The sequence below is a fragment of the Rhamphochromis longiceps genome, linkage group LG11 (genome assembly GCF_057381845.1).
Source record: "Rhamphochromis longiceps isolate RC_006_pf linkage group LG11, R_longiceps_female_GT1.1, whole genome shotgun sequence".
Lineage (NCBI taxonomy): Eukaryota > Metazoa > Chordata > Actinopteri > Cichliformes > Cichlidae > Rhamphochromis > Rhamphochromis longiceps.
In genome coordinates, this window is record NC_140567.1 from 37,705,197 (window position 1) to 37,731,319 (window position 26,123).

General features: G+C 41.7%; 1 protein-coding gene across 4 annotated transcripts in view; it reads left to right on the forward strand.

The window, feature by feature from the left end:
* gramd1a (GRAM domain containing 1A) overlaps positions 1-26,123 on the forward strand; it is a 42,487-nt gene that overhangs the window by 5,856 nt on the left and 10,508 nt on the right. For 2 of the 4 annotated variants that reach the window (XM_085423942.1, XM_085423941.1), the window contains exons 2-10: positions 15,433-15,658; positions 19,364-19,384; positions 19,608-19,692; positions 21,140-21,243; positions 21,402-21,497; positions 21,766-21,846; positions 23,283-23,401; positions 23,838-24,153; positions 25,188-25,341. In XM_085423942.1, coding sequence (XP_085280068.1) covers positions 15,433-15,658; positions 19,364-19,384; positions 19,608-19,692; positions 21,140-21,243; positions 21,402-21,497; positions 21,766-21,846; positions 23,283-23,401; positions 23,838-24,153; positions 25,188-25,341 — 1,202 coding nt within the window. Of the gene's footprint in view, positions 1-5,056; positions 5,322-15,432; positions 15,659-19,363; positions 19,385-19,607; positions 19,693-21,139; positions 21,244-21,401; positions 21,498-21,765; positions 21,847-23,282; positions 23,402-23,837; positions 24,154-25,187; positions 25,342-25,605; positions 25,690-26,123 lie in introns of those variants that run through there. The other 2 variants (XM_085423944.1, XM_085423943.1) reach the window with 2 other exon arrangements.

Here is a 26,123-nt window from a genome sequence, read left to right on the forward strand (position 1 = left end):
ATCACTGCTCCAGATGACCTGAGAGGATGGTGTGACTTTGAGGACAGAACCCGGGTTATGTAAACTGTAAACAAAGAAAATGAGACCACCTCTGAAGGAAAAGCGGAGCTGAGTCAGGCACAAGGACCAGAGGCGGGTTCCTGCACTCTTTATCTGTTCCTCGGAATGATGACATCACCTCCAGCCAATGGGAGCGAGTTCCTGGTCTGATGATGTCATGTGAGCCCAATCAGATGAGGGATGTGTGGATCACTGCAGTGGGCTTCTGAGGGCATGCACATGAACAGCTGTGCCCTTGTCCTCTTCATCAGCGCCTCCTTTTATTGACCTACTTATATTGTTCTGCAGCATATTAATGATTTTTAATGTTCACAGCTGACCCGGCCAGCGAGGATTAGGGAGGGTTTTTTAATGGTGAAAGCAAATGTTTGTGGAGCTTAAATGGAAAAGAAAACATTTGGTTTAAATAATGTTTGGTGAAACTGGGGCTGCACAGGTTTCAGAGTTGTCACAACATTTGCATGTTTCCCACAGATTTGTAGTTTATTCAGGTTGGGATGTGTCTGCAGTGAGTTGTCAAATAGGGCTGCCACGATTAGTCGACTAGTCACGATTACGTCGACTATCAAAATCGTCGACGACTGATTTAATAGTCAACGCGTCGTTTGAAGCTTTGTAAGATCACAAAAGACGCAGGAATAAGTAGCAGGATTTAAGAGTGTAATAACGGACTGAAACAGAAGATGGCAGCACTGCATGTACAAGGATGCCAGCTGCCGTTAAACCCCGAAGAAGAAGAAGTAGCTCCGTCCCAGAATTCATAGCGCAGCCCAGCTCTGTTGTCAACAATGGCGGCAGCTAGTTAGTTTTTATATTACTCTTATTATTCTTTCTGGGTCACAAAATAAACGTTTAACATATTTTCATGGAGAATGTAGCTGTGTAAACCTCAAATATCTGCTCAGTTTATCAAGACACCACATATTTTCAAAAGCGCTCCGACGTTTTCGGAGACGTCTGTTACCCACTAGCTCGATAGCGAGCCGGGGGCTAGGTCACTAGAGCCGTGAGAACACCGGACTCCCGGCAAATCGTTTTCAAACCCACTGCCGTCACTTAGCTTAAAATGTTATTGTTTGGCTTTTTTTTAGTATTTTATTTGTTCCTGAGTAAATCGGTTTGACTGAGATTAAAGTTATAGTTTTTACACAGCTGAATAAACGTCAAGCAGACAGCTGATTATCAGAAGTGTGAGATGCTCGAGAGTTTACTCCGGTGTCCTGTTATATTTTAGATAGCAAGGAGTTTATTAAACTTCACCGAAACAATCTGCAAACTTCATTAAACTTTAATAAACTATCATCTTGTCTTTATTTTTAATTAGCACAGACCTGAAACACTTAAAGCTGTAAGCTAATGATAGTTATATAAGAGCAGATGCTGCTGGTGCAATAAGCTGTACGCTGTATGTCCAATGGATGATGATCTGATTAGTCGACTAATCGCAAAAATAATCGGTGACTAGTCGACTATCAAAATAATCGTTTGTGGCAGCCCTATTGTCAAATATCACGTTGAATTATCAAATCAGATTGATAATGGAGCACCATGATGTGAACTGACACTGAGGAAAAACAGCAGCATGACTGAGAACAGTTTTCTTGGACTAAACTGTGACTCAGCTGTTCGAGATGTAAGATTTAATAATAGAATAGAATCATAAATGTAAATTAAATAAATTTAAAATATGAAATATCTGAAATAATACATATAATGTCTAATAATAATAACACAAAAGATGCTCTATATTATGAAGTGGACCCTTCAGTAATACAACAGAAAAAAACCCAACAATCATATGACCCGCTGTGACCAAGCACTTTGGCAACAGTGGGAAGGAAAAACTCCCTTTTAACAGGAAGAACCCTCCGGCAGAACCAGGCTCAGGGAGGGGCGGGTCTGATGGACCACCACTTTAAAGCTGTTCTTGTCTTCTGGTGTTGTTTTGCAGAGGACACAGTCTGAGGTTTGTTGTGTCAATGTTTTATGTGTAGAGTAATCAGTACAAGAGTGCACTCCATCAGTTTCATTTCATGGTGTAGGTTAAAGTTCAGCAGCTCTGTTTCCTCTTCGTACAAGTGCGTACATGCTCGTTCTAAGAGAGGAGTCATATACTAACATGATGTTCAGCCCTATAATGTGAGCATAATCACTCGCTGTATGGTATTAACTGATAATAACACGTGACCCATGTTAGTCACCGTATGAGTGCAGCTCTTCTGGATCACACTGCGTATATTCATTTGTTGCTGGTTTTAGGAATTGTTTTAGAGTTACTCACTTTTACTGGGCAGGACCTCATGTCAACTTTAACCAGCATTAGTAGTAATCAGTGAGGCTGCTGACTGACATTTGGAATAAAACAATACATGTGTGGTGTCTTTGAGCAAGAGGAATCTTTGCTTCTGTAATTGACATCGTATTTATTTAAACAGGAAAGGGGAGCAGAACTCATTCATAAGCAATGCTGCTTCAGTGCTGATGATTTATATATCGGACTGTGTCGTCATATGAAGTAATAACTGTCATTGTTCTAATATTTTTCCATGCAAATGTATTAGAAATGTTTTCTTTAATGTTTTTTAATGACATGTCAGAATCTTTTATTTGCTCTATGCTAATTTCCCACCATGAGGCATAGTGGGCTTCATCTTTTAGACCCAGAAGCCATGTCTGTGTTTTATTCGGTCTGTGTTGTTAACTACTAGCATGCCTGCCGTTTTGCCATTAGCGTAGCTTTAGCCACTATCAAGCTTCCTCCCCATTTGCGTTGATGGGTTGGGCTTCTTGTTTCCTTAGAAACAGACATTTAAAGACCTGCATGTTGAATCCATAATTCTAGATTTACCCTGAATGTCAGCTGCATGGAGGGCTTAATGTATATAGGTTAAGTGCTCTGTGAATGTGGTTTGTAGTCTAAAGTGCTGTGAGTCAGTAAGAAGAGCAGTATGAAAATGCCAGTCTTCTTGCAGCTTGACTGAAAGGCTTTTATCCATAGCTGTAGCCTCATTATAACTATATGTGGCTGCAGTATAGCGGGGGAAATACTGCATGCATGTCAGTGAAATGAAGTCATGCACAATCATGGTGCTAATACTTCAGCAGAGATGATTGTGATGTTTACCTGTTACTATACCTTCACTGCATGAAACAAAGGAAATAACATCACTGATGGGGAGAAAAATGCTGACTACTGGCCCTGATAATCGCACTGTCACTGCTTTAACCTGGAGTTGTTAATTAGCTTTTGCAGTTGTATTCTTTGGTTTGTGTTACAGCATGTACCCTCACAGGCTCTGAGGTTTAAAGTAAGCAGCTCTTTGTTTGGCTGCTCTTTTACGGTGCATTCATCTGGCCTTACACATTACCCGCTTGGTGCATGAGACTCTGACATGAGTATGAGCCATCTGTGGGTGAACCTCAGAAAAGCAGATTACACACAGGGAGACAGAATAGTGGAAATGTGGGCCTAGCTCAGGCCAGTGTGGATTATGATGTGGACTGTAATCCAGAGGGATGGACAGAGAGCCTGAGGGTTAAAGGATTGGGTGGGCTCTGGACTTTGGCCAGGTGGACTCACTACAGGCAGACGTGGCCTCTGTACTGTCAAAGCTAGCCACATTGGAGTCGTGTTTGTAGCTTTACAAGATGCTATACTTGAACACATTAATAGGTAATGACCCACAAACTAACAAACCTTGAGGTTAGCTCCAAAAGTGACCATCCCCATGGACTCATGTGTGAAAATACAGTACAGCCTGCTTCAGAGCAAAGCAGTTTTTCTCTTTGTGGATAGTTTCCCTCCTCATAACTGGACACAAGGTGAGTTATTAACCTGCACAAAGTCAGCGCGCCTGTTTTGCTGAGTGAGATCCTAGGGCTTTAGCAGGCTGTGACTTGGTACTAATTTGCAGATATATTTGCTCATGTGATGCACGCGTGCACTTTATGGATGGCGCTTGTTAACAAAGCTTGCTAATATGAGCTGAAATTGGAATATTTAATCTGTGTTCTATATGCAGAACTAAGCCCTTATTACAGATTTTTTAAAAATTGATTTATAAATGTGTATTAACTTAAATGTTAAATCATTTATATTTTAAAATCTGCAAAACAATAAATTGCAATGTAATTGGGTATAAAGTACAGTATTTGAATCGAACATAAAGTAGAGTAGAAGTAGAACCTAGTCGTATTTTAGTGGGGACCATGCGACACACCCCTGGATATCCATCATGGATGCTTGTAGAAGTCAATAATTCACCTGAGTTAGTAAATGTTCAAACTTAACGAGCTGCTGACTGTGAGGAACCACTTCGTCCTCATCGAGATGAAGCATGATTTTCACCCTTTTCATTGTAAAGAGGTGCTCAGAGGGGGTTATATCATGACACCGATCCTCCCACCACTGCCTTTGGACTCAAGTGCTGTTAAACTTAAGACTCCCATTGGATGAGAGCTCTGATAGGGCTCGTAGTGGAATTAAGCAAATACTTTACCAAACTACGACTTTTAATACACTTTTACTTGAAGTATCCTCACATACTTGTCCATTTGCATGTTTCTTTATACTTGTACTTCACTATATTCTGCATTTATTCTGAATATGTTTTATTGATTATTTTTAAGATTTTAATTCAGACAAATCCAGTTAAGTTGAAGTTCGTTTCTTTGGTTTTTCTCCCTTTCGCTGATATCCTCTGTAATACTTGACCAGCTTTGTTGTGTATTTACTGCTGATTCCTGTGGGGCCCCATGCCTTGTCCTTGCCCCGTGTGCCACCCTCCACCCGGAAACGCCCCTGCCCACTTCATTAAGGTAGAAACGGCTCAGTCGGACTTTTCATCCTTGTCGATGCCATCACTTGAGCGGTTTACAAAAAAAAAATACACACGGAACCTCCTCCCTCCCTCCTTCTCTCACTCCCTTACTCCTCCTCCTGCTCTTCCTTCCCCCACCTTCCCCCACCCTCCCCCTATAGTTGCAAAAGGATTACGGATGGACGCAGACACGGCAGCCCGTTACCGGGTCTTGCAGTCGGCATAGGGAGTAGCGGTGTGTGTCCGGTACCGGCGAGGTGCAGGGGCGTCGGCCCCGGTGGGAAATTAATTCGAATTTATTGAAGGAAACGCGGCAGAAGAAAAACCCTGATAGCGGCCGTGCTTCATCTGCACACTCCGAGCAGGAACACCGGTGCCATATTCCTGCTGCGAGGGTTTGTGACCATCAGCTGGACCACAAACGCCTCATGACATGTTCGAGTAAGTGGCATAAAGGAGGGAGGATGGCTGCTGTGCAATGCTCCGCTTTACGTACCCACACAGGTCGCATCCTGCAGAGCCCGCCGGTAGCACGGAGGCGCAGCAACAGCCTGCTGATAGCTTCATCCCGCAGGTCCCCCACCCTCCCTCCATCCGCCCAGCCTCCATCCTGTGCACAGGCTGCTGCTTTAGCTGAAAACGTCTCGCATATTTCCCCTCTCCTTGGACTTTGCTTCTCTGGCAGGTTATTAGGTCGTAAACGGGCTCAGCAGACCGATTGTTTTCCATGTGCTAGCTGCACATTAGCTGATCATCTGTCGGATTTAATGGGTGACAGGATAGAGGACAATATTTAAGCTAATCCCTCCTCCTGGGTACAAGCCCTGCCCAGTGACTGCATATCATTTGTTGGTTTCTTTGAATGGACTGAGGTCCGGACAGAAGAGCTGTCCATTTCTCATCTAATCAGTTTTTTAGTTTTTCACCTGTTTGTGGGAGGTTTGTGTCTTTGTGTGCGTGTATATCTGTCTAGATGGATATAAATATATATTTTTAGTCCGTTTGTTTGTTTTGCACTGTAAACAGTGCCATAACTTTATAATATGTGCTACATATGTAGATATAAAATGTATCTGTTGCATATTTTGAGGCATAATTACAATCAAAGGAGGGTAGGGATGGACTGATTTATATACATACATACATACGTTTCACTTATTGACCATATTGCAAATATTATTTTACAATACCAGAGTTTTACTTAACTTGGTATAAATGGAAATATTTCACATAACTTACAAGTCTTTTTTTCTGTGTCAGTATTGAAAAGCAGGGCAATCTTTTTAAAATATTTGGATATGAAGAATGTGGCTAAAATGATTAGTGCTTTAACAGTGTGCATATGTATACACAGTTAAAATGGAATAACTCACATTCCTGTATGACGTCCTGACCTTAAGAAATCCATCTTAAAGCAGGCATATGTACACAGTGACTGGTTAAAGTAAGAGTCTCAGAAATGTTAGCCAGCTGATAATACTTGACTTAAAGTACATATTATATTATTTTAGAGGAAGCAGTTCTCTAGTAAATTCTCATATAGATATAGAAACTCTTCCTTTCTGGTAAAACGTAGTACTAATCATCAAAGATGACGATGGTGTAAAAGAGGCACAGATTTCCTCAGGTGCTCTGATCAAAAACATCCTTTTAAAAGCAAATTCTGCCCACTCAGCAACCATCTCGAGCCTTTTTAGGGCACTTATTTTGAAGCTTTAACATATGACCTGTAATTTCAGTCTTTGCCTAAACATAAGAACAGTCAATTTTTTACTTTTTTTTATATCTTGGAAGTTTCAATTGTACAGCAATCTTCACCAGTTGTGGATCCTCCCACAGATTTCGGTTTGAGACAGAGATTTATCAAATTTGAACGACTCAGTTCCTTTGAACTATTTTGCAGTCAGCATTGTTTAGCCTGTGCATACAGAGTTGTTTTTGGCTCAGATTGGGGCTTTTTGGCTGTTGAATATCTGTTGAATTTAAAACATGCAGCAGATAAAAAAAAGAAAACACACGTATGTAGCATTTAGTTGCCTGATCTAATTGGACTGTATGTCCTGTTAGATTGGACAACTTTATTCTTCAGTAACTGAAACTCCTCCAGTTAATACAACTGGCTGAAAAAAGAGTTATGTGGAAATGTGATTATTGTCTTTGTTATAACTAAAACCTTTGTTCTGCAGATAGCATTTGTTTGTCCCTACAGGGAATATCCCTCTACCAACATGTGTGTTATTTGGGATTTTTATTGACTTATCAGATGATCAGAAGTGACATAAGTCTGTTGATTTCCAGCTAACAGTCTCATGTTCTTTACTGTATATGATAACCATGCTTACTGGCTGTCTTAGTCACCCCCAGAGGTGGATTCTGGAAAATCAGTTAACTATTATTATGATAGGAAATAAGTTATGTTATGAGGGTTTATGTGACAATAGTTGGTGGTGCTTGTTGTTAAATATGTTGTCGGGATGAGGGTTGCTTACGTCACGGAGAGTTGTGAAAACCTCAAGTATTGTTTTCCTTTTACACTTGAGCTGCCGGCGGATTTAAACCCGGGATGTAAACGCGTGCTGACACAGACTCACATCATTCAGTGTCCTCACACTCTGCTAGCTGACCGGCTGCACAACAAGCCTATTTAGAGGCTCTGCTGCCCTGCGTACGTTACCTAAAGATAGCTTAATGCTACTTGACATAATGCTCCCGTGATTAGCATCACTGCTAATATTTTAAGGATTATTTCCCTGTAAAAACAAACCCGGTCATGTTTACGGGTGACTCCCTCAGCTTCAGTTCTCCTTGTGGTTGTTTTTGGAGGTTATATCATTCTGACTAACCTCCTCCTCCTGTTTCCTCATGAACTCCTGATACTGAGTTTTTAAGCTAAGCCTTTGTGTTAATCTCAGCCTTTGTTTTTTCCCTAAGTTTCCCAAACTAGTTAAGAGCACAATCACATGAAGGAAGTGATGTTGGCATCATATGACCAATCATAAACAAGGACAGGTCTACTAGTGGCTAGAGGTGGGAATCACCATACATCCCACGATACGATATTATCACAATACTTAACGCACGATACAATATTATTGCAATTTTTAAAAATATTTTGCGATATTCAGATTCTGTACATGAAGGTAAACTTTATCAATATTCATTTTATCTAATATCAAAGTCTCACACTCAGTCTTTCTCTCATTTCAGTTTTATTGTTGACAAACTGAACAGTTTGTATTACAGTCTAGTCCAACTTAAGTGAATGCAACCATCTGGTACAATTATAGCTATTCTGAACTATGCAATTTGTGAAAACTATGCAGCCCCTTCAGCAACTGAAGAATTTGAAAGTAAATTAAAACAAAATATAATTTTACATTAAATAAAAAAGTTTTACATTTAATTAAAATAAAACATGTCTTAAATTAAAATAAGTAAACTGTCATGTTTATTGCTGCCAAAAACAAAAGTTAAACACATTTGGACAGTGAAGGAATTTCAGGATTGTTGCTCAGAAAAAGGATCAACATGCTCTGAAGTCAGAGCACAGAAACCTTTTTTGTAACAAAATATCTGCTGTCCCTGTATCGATACATTATTAGCAAACAAAATATCACGATACTACACAGTATCGATTTTTTTCCCCACCCCTACTAGTGGCAGAGCAGTGTACTTTACAAACAGGAAAACTATATTTTAAATATCCGAAGAGGTTGAACACTGTGTATCCCTTTGTACAGTATGTATAGTAGGGTTTGAAGTAGGTAAACCTACAAAAGCACAATATTAATAAAGCCAGGAGAGAAAGCTGACATAAAACAGGTGATTTGCTTTAATGAAAGTAGTCTGTCGTGTTTGTCGTGTAAGTCTTGATTCTTTCACCTTCGGGTCCATAGGGACTAAGTAAAGCGCTATACAAATACAGGCCATTTACTTTCAGTCACAAAGACGTGACGTTAAATGGTGTAACAATTTATAGTACTTGAAATTGAGTACATTCAAGGTCAGCAAGGTCTCAATTTAAGATTTTCTTATATGAAAACTTAAAATTACTTCCATATAAACCTGCTTTCAGCCAGCAGGGAGATAATTCCTCCTGTATTATCGGTTTCTTATTGATCCTCGTCAGGGAAAGATGAAGACTCCAAATGGTTTTCAGACTCTTTTACTTACAATGTCTGTTTTTCACTAAACTCCACTAACATGCCTCAAAACCTTTATCAGACATTTTTAAAAAATCCAGCATTAATCTAACGATCTAAGAGGTTTCTGCCTCAGGTTCAGATGTCATGTGATATTTGGTTTCCAGGTGTCTCTTTAGCTTGCTTACTATCAATGTTCCCTCTAATTTTTCATGTGTCTGAGCAAACACACAAACTCCCTGAGCGTCCCTTGGACCACTGTGAGCGACAGCAGACGTGCACTGTGGTCACGCCAGCATCGAATCCATCCAAGTTACATGGTTTAGTAAAATAATCAAATTACAGCATTTACATTTATGTTAGACGACTTTTAATTAACTGCTTTAGCCCACTTACAATGAAAATTTAAAAAACCTTGTTCATGACCTGTGTAGCATGTTAACACTATTGGAAGGAAAAATAACTTTAACTCCAATTTTGAAAACACAACTTTATTATTATTATTTTTATAAAGCTCTGACTTGTATTATGAGTCTGTGGTCTGGGAGAGAGTCTGTAACTCTGTCTGCAAAATACAGGATATACTGACCAATGTTGGGCAATTAATTATATAGTTACTTCTCCAAAAAAGTTACTGAGTTATGCAAACAACAAAGTTTTTTTGCAGCTGTTTACCTAAAAATGCAGCCAAGGCGTTTTTTTAAACAAACATTTCAAACTATTTACAGAACAATCAGCTGTTCTGCATCAAATCTGATGCCACACAAATTATTTGTGCCACTCCAAAAAAAACTCCCCCCTTCCTAAACCACTAAATGCCATGTTGCCATATCATTTTTTTGATTGGTCCACATGGTACATTTTTCCACCAATGGGAAATGCTGGGGGGAGGTTTGTTTTCGCTCACAGGCTTTCGAGCGTTTTCCTTATCAAACGCAGTTTTTACTGTTCCTTCCCGCAGTAAATATAAACAACGACAGTATTCGGGGGGAAAAAACAAACATTGCAGATATTTTTATCATAACTCTGGTTTTACGTGGCCGATCAACACAATTTAAAAACTGGTATAAAGTCCTCACTTTGTCCGTCAGTTGTTCCGTCTGTCCTGCTCACATCTCCAATGGTTGTACACGTTGTCATTAACGTGGCTTCACTCCACATCAGCCGCTTTGCTCGCTAAAACACCGGTGTCGCACATAAGGACGCTGTCATAGCCTGTCAGCGACGTTGATTGGCTGCGTATATACGAATGTGAATCGCATCATTGGCTGGACTTTGGGATAAGGTGGCATCGTTCTAATCCCATACGGGAGCAGCCAGTCACTGACTCACACTGCAGAACAGAATTGTTAACGTATTTACTTTAATTTAAATTCAGGTGAGATTTTTTTATTTGTTTTGTGCGCAACACAGATTTTCTGTGCGCAGAGACGTGCCCGCAGTGCGCAATTGCGCGCGCAGCTTAGGGGGAACATTGCTTGCTACTATATTTTTGTTTAGGAAACTGCTAACAAATGGCAAAGGTTTTGTTTTTGTTTTCTCTTTAGTTCATTTTTTGTGGTATTTTAAAGACAAAGTGATCAGTTTTATCTTCTCACAGATGTTTTCTTTATGTCATTCGTCACATTTTGTGCAGTAGAACTTCGTATCAATCAAACATTATTCTGAGCTCTCTAAAGACATCTGACCTCCGTACTCCATGTGCTCCGAGGCCTGAGGGATCTCCTGGGAATGGTGGTGCCACTTTTCAGAGACGTGATTGATCAGTAGGCGATGGTCTTTGTAGTCACGAGGGCAGCGTGAAAATATTAGTTTACTGATTGAAAGCAAATGAATGCATGTTTTGAGTGTGTCTGCCTCACACTGCAGACACAGTGAGGTTAAAGCTATGAGTGTATCAGCAGTTCTTCTTGCTTTGGTTTCTTGTATTACATTTGTAACTGTAGCCCAAAAGGAGCTTCTTTTAAATCCAATCCAGGGATTAAAATGTGCCTCATATCATTTTATATTTGGAGCTCATTGATTCTTAAAGCTACATCCAAACATTTTAAATGCTAATGAATGAATAATCATTTTATTTGTAAACGTTTGAACATTTATTGAAGACTGTTACCAACTCGCTTTAGTCATATCTTGAGTATAATTAATTTGCCAAGAGGAGATAAAAGAACCAGTAATATTTGAGCAGGAGCACTTAAACATCAAGTAAATAAAAAAACCTGTTTAAATAATGCTGATTATTCAAACAAGCTATCATGCTGATAGCCGCGTGCCACGACAATAATGCTTTAGCAAATTTAATCTGAAAAGCAAAAGCAGGTTAAAATGAGCCCAACAAAAAACCACCTTGTAGCAGACGCTCTAACATATAGTTGATAAGTGATGGGCTCACAGTTAATGACTTTTTATGAGGGGAAAAAACATAAAAAAAGCTAAAGATGAGATTTACTGATGTTAAAGGTATTGACATTCAGATTCTCCATGGAGATGATGTAATATTGTTATCCTGAAATCATTCGGCTGTGATAATGGGGCAATAAAAGCTAGTGTGACAGCGCTAAGGCCTGAAATACATTGTGTGTGTCTTTTGAAAGACGGGAATATCTGTGATTGACTGATGATGACAGTTTTACTCACACAGGATATGGATGTATTTCTGAAAAAGAAATCTGGACTACTGCGTAGGGCTGGGCAATATGGCCTAAAATCTGTATCACGGTATAATTTGAAGCACGTGCGGTAACAATATATATCACGATATATTCTTTTCTTCTGTATAACGTATTTTCCACACTATAAGGACTTAAAATCCTTTAATTTTCTCAAAAATCGAGAGTGTTCCTTATGTATGAATTCTGGTTGTGCTTACTGACCTCGAACCGATTTTGGCTGCAGAAATCTGTTAAAAATGTTTTAGTGCAACTTTGGTAAGCAGCACTGCTTGATGGATGTCAGAGCATTACGGCTGCCGTAGGGAGGAGCTTCGCGGAGTAATCTGGGTCCAAAACTCCGTCTTCTTCAGGTCCCAAAGTCAAACGAACACTGAGAGTTAAAAACTGTCTAAATTCTTTCATCTTTAATAAAATCATGAGCGATGCTGCTTTACCAGGTGTAACAATTAAGTTTAACATCCATGAAAACAGAATTTATTAAATTTAATTGAGTTAGAAGTTAACAGGAAGTTAGCTCACTAGTTTACACCTAAACATGATATACCATGTTCTGACTGAGAGATTTTTAAACTAATTCAAACGTACAGCTCTGCTACCACTTCCAACATAAATGAAGACAGAAAACTAAACAGCAGTGGCGTTTGCAGGGTTACTGAAGTTGGACTACCTGGTATATAATGTTGTGCTACGTGATTGCTAGCGACACAGCTATGTTAGCATAACATTAGCACAGTGAAGCTGGAGGATGAACGCCAACTTTTTTTCCACTCGATAAAAGTTAACGTGAGGGATTCTGGTGGTCAGGGACAAATGCAATCGCATAGCAGGATGCTGTACACGGGGCAACTTCAGTCAGGAGAACAACTGAGAGCATTCATCCACAATACGAGGTTAGTTATTAATATACTGCAACAACATGGGAACAGAACAGCTGCGAGAGAATTCAACATTAATGAATCGATGTTACGGAAGTGGAGGAAGCGCAGTTTTTGGCTTTCCCCATATTTCAAAAGTGCTTCAACTCTTTGCCATGACTGTCGCCCGCCATAATTTGCAGATGATAATGGTTGTAGCCGCTGCGATGCTTTCAAGCAAAACAGGCGCAGCTTGATGACATCATCAACATGCGCTATCGCGATAGAGCAATATAGTATCTCTATCGTTGGCTAAATTTATATAATTTCTATCGTATATCGTTTCTATCGCCCACCCCTACTACTGCGTTGTGGCATTAATTCCCAAAGCTAATGACAGTGGATGTTTAAATCTTTTTACTCGTTTTCTTCTTGTGCTTGGTTAATTTGTTATATAAGATGTAAAATGCAGTAAGATTATGATTCCATTTTTTTTACCATCAAATAGAGCTGGGCGATATGAGATTTTTTCATATCACGATATGTTTTTTTCATTTCAGGCGATAACGATATCTATCACGATATGAGCCAAATAACTATATTTGTAAGATTTAAATGTGCCGTTGCTCACAAGTAAAATGTGAAATAATCAGCAGCTTGTTTTTATTTAAATATTTATTTCCCATAATAAGTTCAACAGGGTAGATGTACTTAAGGAACATGAGACTTTTTCAGATAAATAAAGGCAAATATTGCAAACTACACAAAAGGCAGCCGCTAAAGCGTTTAAGTTTCAAAATAGAACAAACGAAACAGACTAAATTGTCAATTCCACTTAGAAACAAAATATTAATTCTAAAAATAAATCTTAGTTTGTTTTACAGAAGAACAGACAAAACTGACTAACTTTTGTCAATATCAAATAAACTGAGAACTAAAAGGAAATTCTCAATCTCTCCTTGTTGTATAGCTGAGCTTTTCAAACAGTTTTAACAGTTACTTTAGTCTGACAAAAGCCGAATGACGAATTAGCGCTTCCAGTCAGAGACTGAGGCTACGTACACGCGTACACGGGTATTTTTGAAAACGGAGATTTTCCGTTTTCGTTTTAAAAAATAATCCCGTCCACACATAAAGGCAGAAATGAAGGAAAACGCTGCTATGAACATGCCAAAGCAGCAGGTGGCGCTAGATTCCTAACTGTGCAGAAATGTTGGCCAATCAGAAGTCTAGAAGCCTCGTTGGGAAAAAGTAAACAAAGCTGGGGCATAGAAGCAGAACCGAGTCGTATGTGTGGAGGGACAGTAACTGTGTGTATATGTAAGCATTTAAACACTGCAGAGAGTAGAATTAACAGTATTGTAGAAATTCATTTCACCGAAACAATAACGCGGCGCACAGTGTGACGCATGCACCAGTTTATTGTATTTCCAGACTTGCTTTCGGCACAATTTACAGTGCACGCTACTCTGTTTTTTGTCAGACTTGAAATAGCCGAAATACCTTCACACTACGGAGCTTCTATGGCTCTTCCGTTCGACAATCTCTCCGGCATTGGAACCGTCATCTGTTTTCTCTTCGGTCACGCTCGGTTGATTTTTCTAGTCGGCACACTCATTTCCTCCATTACGCGCTGGCTGCTTCCCAAACAAACACACGTGCAGCTTGGCACTTGTGCTGTACGTAACAAGTCACGCGACGTGACGCTGCGGCTGTGATTGGTTCGGCTCTGCGCTACTTGATTTGGATTGGCTGACCCTTTTTTTTTTTTTTTTTTTTAAGAGGACAAGAGCGGCGAGGTCTATCGCGATAGCTTAATTTCTCTATCGAGTAAAAGTTATATCGCGATACATATCGTTATCGTTCTATCGCCCAGCTCTACCGTCAAATCAGAATCAGAATACTTTATTGATCCCTGGGGGAAATTATTTTTTGTTACAGTGCTCCATTTTAAACCAACATTAAGACAAGACAGACAATACGCTAACTAAGAATAGTACAATATATACATATATATATACATACATACATACATACATACATAAGTCACTTATAAATAAATAGTTGGAAAAGAAACATGTGTAGCTGTAGCAGCAAACAGTGTGTTAAGTGGATGCGTTGTACAGGGAGATGGCCACAGGCAGGAATGATTTCCTGTGTCGTTCAGTGGTGCTTTTCGGTAATCTCAGTCTCTCACTGAACGAGCTCCTGTGACTGACCAACATGTCATGGAGTGGGTGGGAGGTGTTATCCAACATTGTCTTTATCTTGGACAGCATCCGCCTCTCCGACACCACCTTGAGGGAGTCCAGCTCCATCCCCACAACATTGCTGGCCTTACGGATCAGTTTATTAAGTCTGTTGGCATCTGCGACCCTCAGCCTGCTCCCCCAGCATAAAACTAAATGAGAGAAGCTTGTGGGAAAGTTGTTGTCGCCGTTGACCTTCTTATGTTCTCATCTAAATTTGTGTCTGACTTTTCACTTGTTTACTTAAAGAACTGAATCAGAGACAAACTGAAGCTCGTACGCTGTCGTTCTGACCTGCTGGTGTTTAATTTGTGGCTCTTGGGTTTCAAAGTTGCACGTCTTGATTGGATGGTCTTAACACCCTTTAGTAACTGGATTTAAATGCCCCCCCGGTCTATCTGTACCAGTCAAAATGACTTTAGCTGATAGGTCTGGCCTTGCGTGGCCCCTCATTGGTCCTCAGTAGGCACTTTGTGATGGCGTTTTATCATCAAATGAGAAACGCCTGCAGCTTTTCTTCATAGCACGACATGAAAGACTCACTGGGCAAGTCAAGCGATGAAATGTGAAGCGGTTTCCTCTCTTCTCCCCTCAGCTGAATGTTTTGTTTTTTTCCTGTCTCTTTTTATCTCCAGTACGGCCAGTAACTCTCCACGCAGCACCCCCGGCAGCTCTCCCTCCCTGCGGCGCAGGGTCCTCGGGGGAGGCAGGGCCAGTGAGAATGAGGCTGGAGGAGAGAAGAGCAGCAGTGGAGGTGGAGGAGGTGCTGGTTCGGACGGTGCGCTCCCCTCCATACCCTCTGCCTCCTCCCTCTCGTCTGCCTACCCAATCGCCTCTCGCCACTTCAGCCGCAATGCCAAGGTAAGTGAAAATATCTGCTAAGGTGAATCGTAGACTGATCGACACAGCAACTGTGACCTCACAAATGTTTTACCGCTGCCATCTTGGTATTTTGAAACTGGACTAACAAACTGTCATAGACACGTTGTTATGCAACAATCTTCCATTTTTATTCTAATAATGACCATAATTTACAAAGTGAGCTTCATATTTTATTTAATATGAGCTGAAGCTACTGACATGACCCATAAAGTCATCGGGAAAGTGTTTAATGAGGTCACAGAGCAAGTGTGGAGTAGCATCGGTTTCCCATAGACTTCTATAACCAGAGGTTTTTGTGCAAATAAAGCAGTCGCCTCTTTGCTGCTCGCCACATGCAGCTTGGAGGCTGTGTCCGTGTTCAGTTTGCAGAAATAAAAACGCAATAAACACTTTGCATTTGCATCCAGATTTTCTGCATTGATTGCTAAAAACGGTGGTTCTGATCTTCTAATTAGCTTTATCTAATCAGACTAAAGTAGCTACATTAAACACACTCGATGGTATGCAGAGCAGTTCCCCTCCTTATAAATGCAGCTAGGCTCATGGCAATTTGACTTGAGACTGTCCTTTTTTAAGTCACGTATGTCAGCCTCAACCTGTCCATTCACCAATTTCAATCAAATCTTAGTAAAATTCTAGCTGTGCAAGCGCCAACCTAAACAGACAGGCACGTACCTGCCAGCTGAGAAACTACAGAACAGAATGCAACAAGAAGGAAAGTTGGTGCTGAAAGTAGACAGTTTAAATGAAAGTGTTAGACGTGGGAGGTCGCCCACGTCTTTAATGAATGCAGCGAGAGAGCCGGGTGTCCATCTGCCGTGACACCTTTTCTGTTTTCAACGAGCCAAACGGCAGCAAAGACGAGGAGTTGTAGTCAGGGAGGCTTCAGAGCTGAGCTGAAGGAGACGTGACGCTACAGCACTGAGTTTCTGAGTTTTACTTTCATGGCAAACAGCTGCTCTGTGTGTTAGAGATAAACTACATGATAAAAAAAAATGTTTTGATAAACGTTGTCATATTCAAGCGTGTGAAAATGCTAAATGAGACATTAGTTTGTGACTAAATTAAATATGTTATTAAATTATACGTCTAGCCCTTAACTTGATTATCATTGTTTGCAGTGGGGCCCATAATGAAACTGAATCTGACGCCTTTGTTTAAACAGGAAGCCTTACAGGAACCCTGGGGCGCCTCTGTCAGTGCGCCCCAGGGTGGCTACAATGTAGCTACCATCACCAGTGTGTGAATGTGTGGATGACTGGATATGTAAAGCGCTTTGGGGTCCTTAGGGACTAGTAAAGCGCTATATAAATACAGGCCATTTACCATTTACCAAAGTTTCCTAAAGATAAGCAGTTGTGACCAACAGCACTGTCACGGCATATTTCACACCTGGAGGAGATGGAGGATGCAACAGCATTTCTAAAGACACATAGTTTCACGTCAAATAACAGCAAAATAAACATACATATATAACGAGAACCAACTTTCTTTGGCTGTTTTTTAGAATAAAAAGTAATCATTCAAGTCTTCTAGAGTCCAGCTCCCCAAAGGTTTTATGAGGGACAGACAGTTCAATGAGCTGCTAGCATCCTGAACATAAAAGGACCATTCATCCTCACCACGTGCCATCAGGAAGCATCCAGTAGTTTTAACTGTATGTAGAATTTATCCACAGCTGGGAAGAGATGGGGAGAGACGGCAGGCATTTAACAAAATGAGACTTGCTCACAGGTTTAGTTATAGCCCAGCTACAGCTGTGTTTCATGCCTATGACATGCTCCTGGCATGTTTTGTATTTACGACTACTTTTAATTAAGCTTGCAACATGGTACAAAACGTCGATACATTAAAAAAACAAAACGCACACAAGCGGCGACGGGCAGAAAGTTTCATCGGCTCATGCACCCTGCGATCACAGTGTATATATCCAGCTATGTGCCACGCCTCATTTATGCTGCAGGAAAAAACACATCCAACAAAGGATTAACCTCCGTCTAATCCCCCGTTCTCCAGATACATTTTAGGAACTGAGGCGTGCTTCCTCATGATGTACTGACACGGTCAGAGGCAGGAGGACAGAGGAGACGAGGGGGCACAAGTTAGAGAAATGAGAACAGCCTGCTGGTGCTAGCACTGCTGCTCCATCACCGTCACTCGTCTCATAGCTGCAGGCCTGCTTTGATTTCAGGCTAGCAGCATTAGCAGTGTGGCATACCTTCAGTACTGTGAAAGTGAAATTTTTTGCATTATGGGCCCCTGAAATTTTGAAATTTGACTGATCATAGGTTCTCAATCAGATTAAGATTTAAGACGTTTTCTGGACCTCAATCAAAAATGTTAATTGGATGATTTCCAAGCTGCTTGGCTATCACTTCCTCTGTGACATGGTGCTTTAGTGGAAGAAGCCGACTATCCTTCAGGATTGTATCCCAGAAGCTGACAGTTAGTCAAGTTTTATTATCAACACAACATCATACACTCAAGTATACAGTCAGACGAAATATCGTCCTCCTGGATCAAAGCTGCAAACTGTAAAAGCAAAGATTCAACTATACAGAAACTAAGATAAACTAAGGATGAGTACAACAGTTTTGTACTTGAATAGAAATGGAATAAGAGTAGAAAACAATGAGAATAAATAAATACAGTGGTACATAGATGGACTCAAACAGTGTAATACAGAATAGTGCAAGTACTGGAAGTGAGAGGAGAGTGTTATGTAGTCCAAGAAGTGTGTGGAGAAGTGAGTCCAGTGTGGAGGAGGGCAGCGATGCATGGAAATTATTTTTCTTTTTCTAATACACAAAACTCCAGAATTACTTCACTGAGAAGAGACAGGAAATGCCCGATGGAGGTGTTGCTGAAAAGGAGCTTGTACAAGTTACTAAACTGTAGAGGTTGCTGTCTTAGCCTGCATTGCTGCATTGTGAGTCAGTGTGTTCAGTAAGGTCATAAAACGTACAACTGATTGTGTGTTATGTTAGTCCGATTGCGTTTGTGTAACTTTGATTTGGATAAAGATCTGACCGCATTTCATAAGCAATCAAAGCAGAAATTCCAAAGTGCTGCAGAAGTCTCGTGGTGCTCATCAGAGATTCAAACGGGCGTCTTCATGACTCTGTAAAATTTGATCCGACGCAGCGTTTAGTAACCAGTTAGGAAACGGTTCTGCTTCAATCCGGTCACTTAAATATTAACTCTGTGTTTGCCAGACGTTGATTGAACACGCTTGTGTTACGTAATGTCAATAAAAACGGTCTTGAGTCTTCAGTGAATTCACACAATACAATAAGTGAAAGTAAATGTTTATTTTTAGCAGCTCTCACTTCAGCCGTGTCAGCTCTTCCAGTGTTGACTCGTTCTTTCAGGAGACTGTAAAACGTTAGCGTGTTTGCCCTGAGTAAATTTACCTAACGGCACACGTAACCCGAAGGCTCTGGGTTCACCTCGTACTCGCTGCAGGCTCGTCGCTTTGAAGGCAGCAGCCTGTTGCAGCCAAGACGGTTTGTTGCAGCTGCACAGTGACAATTACCTTTTTTTAAAATAGGGAAGTGGTGAAAGTTTGGACATCCCTTTAAAGCTGCACAACCTCAGCGTTGCATAAAACGGAGTCAAAATGTTCTGTTTCTGCTGTGACTGATTTTCTTTGAGTACTAAATGTTTTCCTTTTTTTCTTTGCAGAAAATGCAGAGCTGGTACAACGTAAGTACACGCCCTCTTCTTCTTTAACGGCTTTTTTCAGCTTTTACTTCCAGTAGATGAAACTGGTTGACAGTAAAATGATTGGTTTAGTGTGATATTTAAAAATGTGTTTTTTCTTCTTCTTGATTAAACAAATGCAAGTGTTACCCGAGATGTTTACTGCTAGGATGGTTGTGAGGTAGAATAACATGTTCTGTTTTTTCTTTCCTGTCGTCACTCACAGGTTCTCAGCCCCACGTACAAACAGCGGAACGAAGATTTTCGTAAAATCTTCAAGAAACTTCCTGACTCAGAGCGACTTATAGTGGGTGAGTGAAGCATGTGACAAAGTGTGCAGTACCACCAGCGCACCAGGATTTTATAATCGGCCACGCCGGCCGTGAATAGTCCACTTTCTGAGAGGTTAAAATGATTCCTAGTGCATAGGAATGGGAAGGTCATAAGGAAAGGGAGGATAGAAGATTTAAGGACGTGTGACTCTAAGATGTACAGTACAAGGAATGGTTTGCAGTTGCAACAGGTTCATGGTGCTCAGCTTAGAGCTGCTGCTCGGGTTGAGGTGGTTTTGGGCATCAGAATAGGGACAAGAGCTGAAAGAGGCGGCTGGGTGGGGAGGTGGAGTAAACGTTGCCCCCACTAACATACCCAGATGAACAGCAGACGTCGAATCTATTGAAAATCACAAATGTTATTCCTGTGTGCCAACAGCACACAGGTGCTTGAGAAACGCCATCTGTGGTTCCACACTGGTTTCTTTTTGGCTCTGAGAGGAGAACTATGCAGATTTAGTAGATTCAACACACGGAGACGCTCTCGAATGCAGGCCTGCAAAAGCCAGCAGCACATAGCAGCGACAGTTAAAGCCCTTTTTGTAGGTTGAATGCCAGTTGGTTGAAAGGTCTGCTTGAGCAGAAAGGAAGTGACATTAGTTCACCACAAAGAGGAAGGCTGCGATTAAACCATCAAGGATCAAAAAGCTCCGTGTGAGAAGCAAAGACGTAGGCTGCGAAGTGAAACTCGCTTTCGCTTCACTACAAAGAACTTCTTTGTTGTATGACTTGGATCTTCTCTAACGACCAACAGCATGACAGACAGGAACAGCAGTTCGTCACTGATGCTCTACAAGTGTTTCCCAGGTGTCAGTCTGGACGCTTTAGCCCCTTTTTCCATTAGTGTTTACTTCGATCGACTGGGTTTCCCCTGCAAACCAGTACTACCTAACATGTGTTTGTTGTCATAGCAACGTGTGTCCCGCAAAAAGGTGGACGTCGAGGCAACAGTATACCTGCTGCTCAGTCTGTGGCTTTTCGTCTGGCTCTGGGACCACTGCGTTGGTTTTGAAACCATCTCCCTCGTTGCTGAGATGCTCTCATGACTCATCGAGTGATGCTACTGGCCAGCCAATCGGTGGCATGCAATCTGATGATGTCATAATTTAGTACCCGCTCGCTTGGAATCCCGGGCGAGCAGATACTAAAGGTCACAGGACCCGGTACCTAATGGGAGAACCGTGAAAACTGTGGTGACCCGTGGAATGGAAAAGGGCTTGTGAGTCTTGTTTGCTGCATCATCGCTCCTGCTGGACCGCAGGCTGATGCCATAATGATGCCGTAGACTCTCTGTAAGAGTTTCAGTCATTTTTCTCTGCCCACCAGCCCCACTGCTAAGAGCCAAGTGGTGTTTACAACCTGTCTGACGTTGATCTGTGGCAGCGATGGCTGTTTTTGACATTTATTTCCGTCTGTCTTTTCTCAGACTACTCCTGCGCTCTGCAGAAGGATATTCTGCTTCAGGGACGCCTTTATCTGTCAGAGAATTGGCTGTGTTTCTACAGCAACATCTTCCGCTGGGAAACCACTGTAAGCTACACTGTGTACACTGGCGCACACCTTCTGCAAACTAATTAATGTCACACCTGCAGTCTGATAAGAGTGAAGTTTGCAGATCAATAAAGATGGCCTCTGCGAGATAAGAGCGTTGCACGCTGTAAAGCTTTCTCCTCTGCTTGTTGGTTCAGATCACCATCCTGCTGAAGGACGTTACCTCTATGACCAAGGAGAAGACTGCCAAGCTCATCCCAAATGCCATCCAGATCAGCACTGACAACGAGAAGGTGAGAGTCAAAGACGAATAATAAAAGAGACGCTTTGATTTACGAGGACATTCTGCGGTTTAACCGTTGATAGTGTCAGCTGTTGAAACGGTTCACTTCAATCTGTTAGAGAAGCGTTATGAAACGAGCTGACTCGGCTCGATCTTCACCGGCCGTGACGAGGCAAACGGGGGGAAACCGTCCGTCAAACCTGTTCTCACATTTTTGTTCTCTCTCCCTCCTTTTCTTCCTCCCCTCCTTCCTGTTGCGTTGATAATCACCCTCTCAGCATTTCTTCACATCTTTTGGCGCAAGAGATCGCAGCTACATGATGATTTTCCGCCTGTGGCAGAACGCACTGCTGGACAAGGTACAGCCTCCGCTCCCACCCTCCTGCTGGTTTGTGCTGCTAGTAGTTATCATGTCAGAGTAGAGCAGGGTGTCAGGAAGCGTGGTCGTAAATACAGGGCTGAGAGAGCAGTTTCAATTACTGTTATCTGCTGACTTTTCTGCTCTGAGGGTCTGTGCAGAAACACAGCTTACTATTATCTCACATGGTAGAGAAAATAATGGCTGATTACTCTTTCCCTGGAAAAAACCAAACTAATCTTTTAGTTTAGTTTGGACCTCTGCGTTCACGAGATGATCGAGAATGAACGGCCCTCTGAAACAAAATATTAAGGATGTCACATAAACCACTTCACGACAAGAATGCAGCTGCTTCCACCACAGCCAGCTGCTTATTGTGCATACATGTTTCTGTTGTGGTGTAGCTGCACTCACAGCATCTAGTTATTGTTCGGAAACAATTCCTGTAATAAATCCTTAACAGACCGATCAGCATTCAGCAGGATATTGGGCTTTCATGCTTTGAATTAGCTCCAAGTTTATTAAATTTTGAAAAAAAAAAAGATTATTTTTTCCTTCCAGCGGTTTAAGATAAACTAAGAAAGTGTGTAAATAATTTGAGCCATTTAGTTTCATTGACATCCTTCATTAACAACGGTTTTCAATGCTGTCGGCTGAGTTGCCAACATGCCAGTGTCTGTTCCCTGCAGTGGCAATAAAAGTTGGGCTGAATGTCACTGTTTTGTAATGCTGACTACTGTTGGCTCCCTTTTAGTGAATCAACACTTGATTCCACTTTGACCTTTCAGCAGTGTTGACATCCTGGTCTTAACTTGAACAGTTTGCTTTTATTTACGCTCCTCTGGGCAGAAGATGCAGAGGCTTCTGCTTTTAGAGATTTACAGGCCTGCGGCGTGTACAGGTGTTCACACATCTTGTTTTTAACTTTAGTTTAAGATTTCATCTCGATATTTGCAGCATGAACCAGATGGAAAAATAAAACACTGCACGCTGCTCACACAACTAAAACTGATAAAACACAAAAATGTTACAGCAAGGTGGGATAAAAGTGGTTTTTCTTTATTGTCATTTCCCCCTGAGGTGAGCACCGGTGTGTTCATTTATAATAACTGTGGTGTTTTTCAGTAAAACAGCAGCTGTGCTCTGAATGGGCCGCATGGCACTATATTTACCGTCGCCTCAGACGGAGTCGTAAAGTGTCCAACATGTTTGCACAATTGATTTTGATTCAAGGCTCATTGAGAATCAATAAAAAGTCCCACACTCTGTTGCACAGTGAACATCCCAGACTAATGCACGCACACAGATGGATTTTGGCTGTCACACAAATCCTATTGCCTGCAGCTGCTGTTTCTACACTTGCAGTTTGACAAGACAAAGAGCTGCAGAGTGAACCGCGCAGGAACGTGCATGATTAAATGTCTGTATTTTCTGCAGTCTCTGTCCCCCAAAGAGCTGTGGCACATCGTGCACCAGTGCTACGGCACTGAGCTGGGCCTCACCAGCGAAGACGACGACTACGTCTCCCCCACCGCTGAACACATGAACGGCCTGCTGTGAGTGTCTATATGTAACCACCTCTAGTTATAGATGTGCGAGTTATTTGAGTCTTAACCATGTTAAAGCTGAAAACCTGCTTTTATTTTTTCCTCGTGTCACATTTTTATTGTTGGGTAAAGTTCTGCACGTCAACGATAAGTTGACTCTCTAATGAAAAAGACACAATATGCGTCCCTGTCAGTGAGATTTAAACTTATTTGTTACATCTATAGTTAATTGGCAGTGACAGAAGCTATAATAGTCATTTTATTGTGGTTAAATGCTTAAACAGAAGAAGGCATGACAGACAAGCTTATTAGCGATCATTTAAACATACATGTAGCTTTAGGGGTCACTTTTCCATCTTTTTAAGCAAACAAGAAGACTCTGGGTTCTCTAACAGATGTTTTTCCCTTTCCCTCGCTGCGACGTTCCTGTTGCCCTGTTCTCCAGGCCGGGAGAGGAGTCGGGGTCGGTCACAGACCTGTTGGACCTGAGCTCAGTATCCGTTCCCTCCGCGGGCAGCTCTCCACCTCCGCTGGTGCCATGCAGTTTAAGCAGTCCTCCTTCAGCTGCCAGCCTCAGCGGATCCTCTCCGCCCTCCTCTGCCTCCTGTCTGCCCGTGGAGGTGCCCTCCTTGTCGGGAAGCAGGCTCGGCTCCGAGCCCCTCGAACCCAGCCCGCCCAGCTCACACAGCTCGCTGCCATCCACCACCACCACCAACGCCTCTTTCTCCGCCTCCACCCCGGCCTCTGCTGCTGCCTCTTTTGTGAGTGTTCTTCACATTCAGACTATTTAATATGCAGGACGTGGCTGTCTGTTTGTTATACCTGGAGGGCTGGGAAGCAGAGCCAGCTGACCTTTGCTCTGCATGTTGAAACTGAATCTTTTGAATCTGTATTTGATGAAACATGCCTGAAGCTAAAAGCAGCTTATTTAAATTGCACTGCCAACGCTTGATCACACAGTTTTGGGCCCTTTTATTCCCACGTTTGATTCATTACGATTATTTGTTCTAATTAATGAGCAAATCCAATCAGACACACTTATGTAACTGGATCCAGGATCTAAAAAACGATTAACAGGACCGGATTATTGCGGTTTAACCTGCTGGGTTTCTGTCTTATTAATTGGCATCCATCATTGAGCAGTTTTATTTTGTATTGTGCTTATTTTATCTACTGTTATCTATCTTTGTTTTCAATAACTTGAATACTTGATTTTAAGTTTTATTACGTTTGCTCTTGTTCTCTGCTCCTCTGTAAGCATTTTGAACTCCGCCCACCGGCATGAAGGTGCTATACAAATAACAGGCTAGAGGGGAGTAAACATGATGGGGATGGTTCCCAATAGATGTGAGAATTTCTATTTTCTATTATAGCAATTTAAAAATAAAAAAAGCAAATAATTAGTCGATTCAAAGGATTACATCTACATTTATGAGCACATTCAGGAGGAAAATAATAACGTGGCCTCCAGGCAAGAAGGAATTGATGGGAAATATTTGTGTAGTCTGCATTCGTCTCTGTGTCCAATCAGCCAAAAGCTGCTGCTGCGGTTGTTTCTCTGCAGCCGTTATCTCGACGCTGACAGAGTGAATAAATGCAGCGCTGTGTCAACTCTGTGCCGGTTTCACATTAATTGGATGGCTACAGTGGTATGCCTGCCGAGGCCACATCAGCACGAGGCCAGCCTCGCTGTGAGGCCTCTCAAGTCATATGACAATGGGGTGATCTCCCTCAGACCCCTCACTAACTGCCCTCCCATGTGCTCTTTCTCTCTCCCCCGCCTCCTCTGCATCAGACTCTGGAAGAAGGCGGAGACAGCCTGTCCGAGTCAGCCAATCACATGCTGCCCCCACCAACTGCCAGTCTGGGAAACCTCTCGTCATTGGACATCACCAACGATGAGGACCTGCCCACAGACCCCAGCAACTCGTCTGACACACAGGAAGAGAGTGAGTGTCATTTGGGCAAAGAGACCACAAGAAAAGAGATTTAATTTGAATCTGTCGGTCGGCATAAATTTCATCTAAAAACTAATTCTGATAACATCTTAGAGCTTCAATAAGACTCAGAGGTACCTTTATGTTGGTAACAAATGATATTAAAGTGGTTTCCTGCCCTCCTGATCTCAGGACAATAACTCTTTGCTCCGCTGCACGTCAGCAGTGAATGCAGGTTTTGTAAACATGAACATGCTGTACTTTGTCTCACTTCAGTTAAATCTGACCTGAACCAAACCGAAACGGTTCCCCGATCAGCTGACGCATCTACAATCACCTCCAAGCTGAGCGTGTTATATGGTGCTGTAGACGTTTACTCTACACCTCTCCTGCTGACTCTTGGCTTCACATTTGTTTGTTCTTGGACTCGGCTAGAGTGGCTTTGCATGATTCACTGTTCAAAATAATCCTTGTTATACTTACACTGGGCCTTACTGTGAGTTTAAGCTAATATTTTTGCGATTGGCTGTCGCTCATTAACAGGTTTAACAGCAGGTGGGTGTGGCTTATGTGCCTGAGATGGTCATATTGATACCCTCGCTCTGTGAACTAACAATAATGGGAAAAACATAAAGATGAGTGTTCAGAGTAGTCGGATTACTTATTGAGAACATCCAAAAACTGTCCTATAAAGATGCAAAGATGTAAAAACACATGTAACCCAAAGTTAGCCGTGTTTGGTCGAGCTCTGCCGTTAGTGACACTGTGACGCGCCTGCTCATGAACAAAGCAAA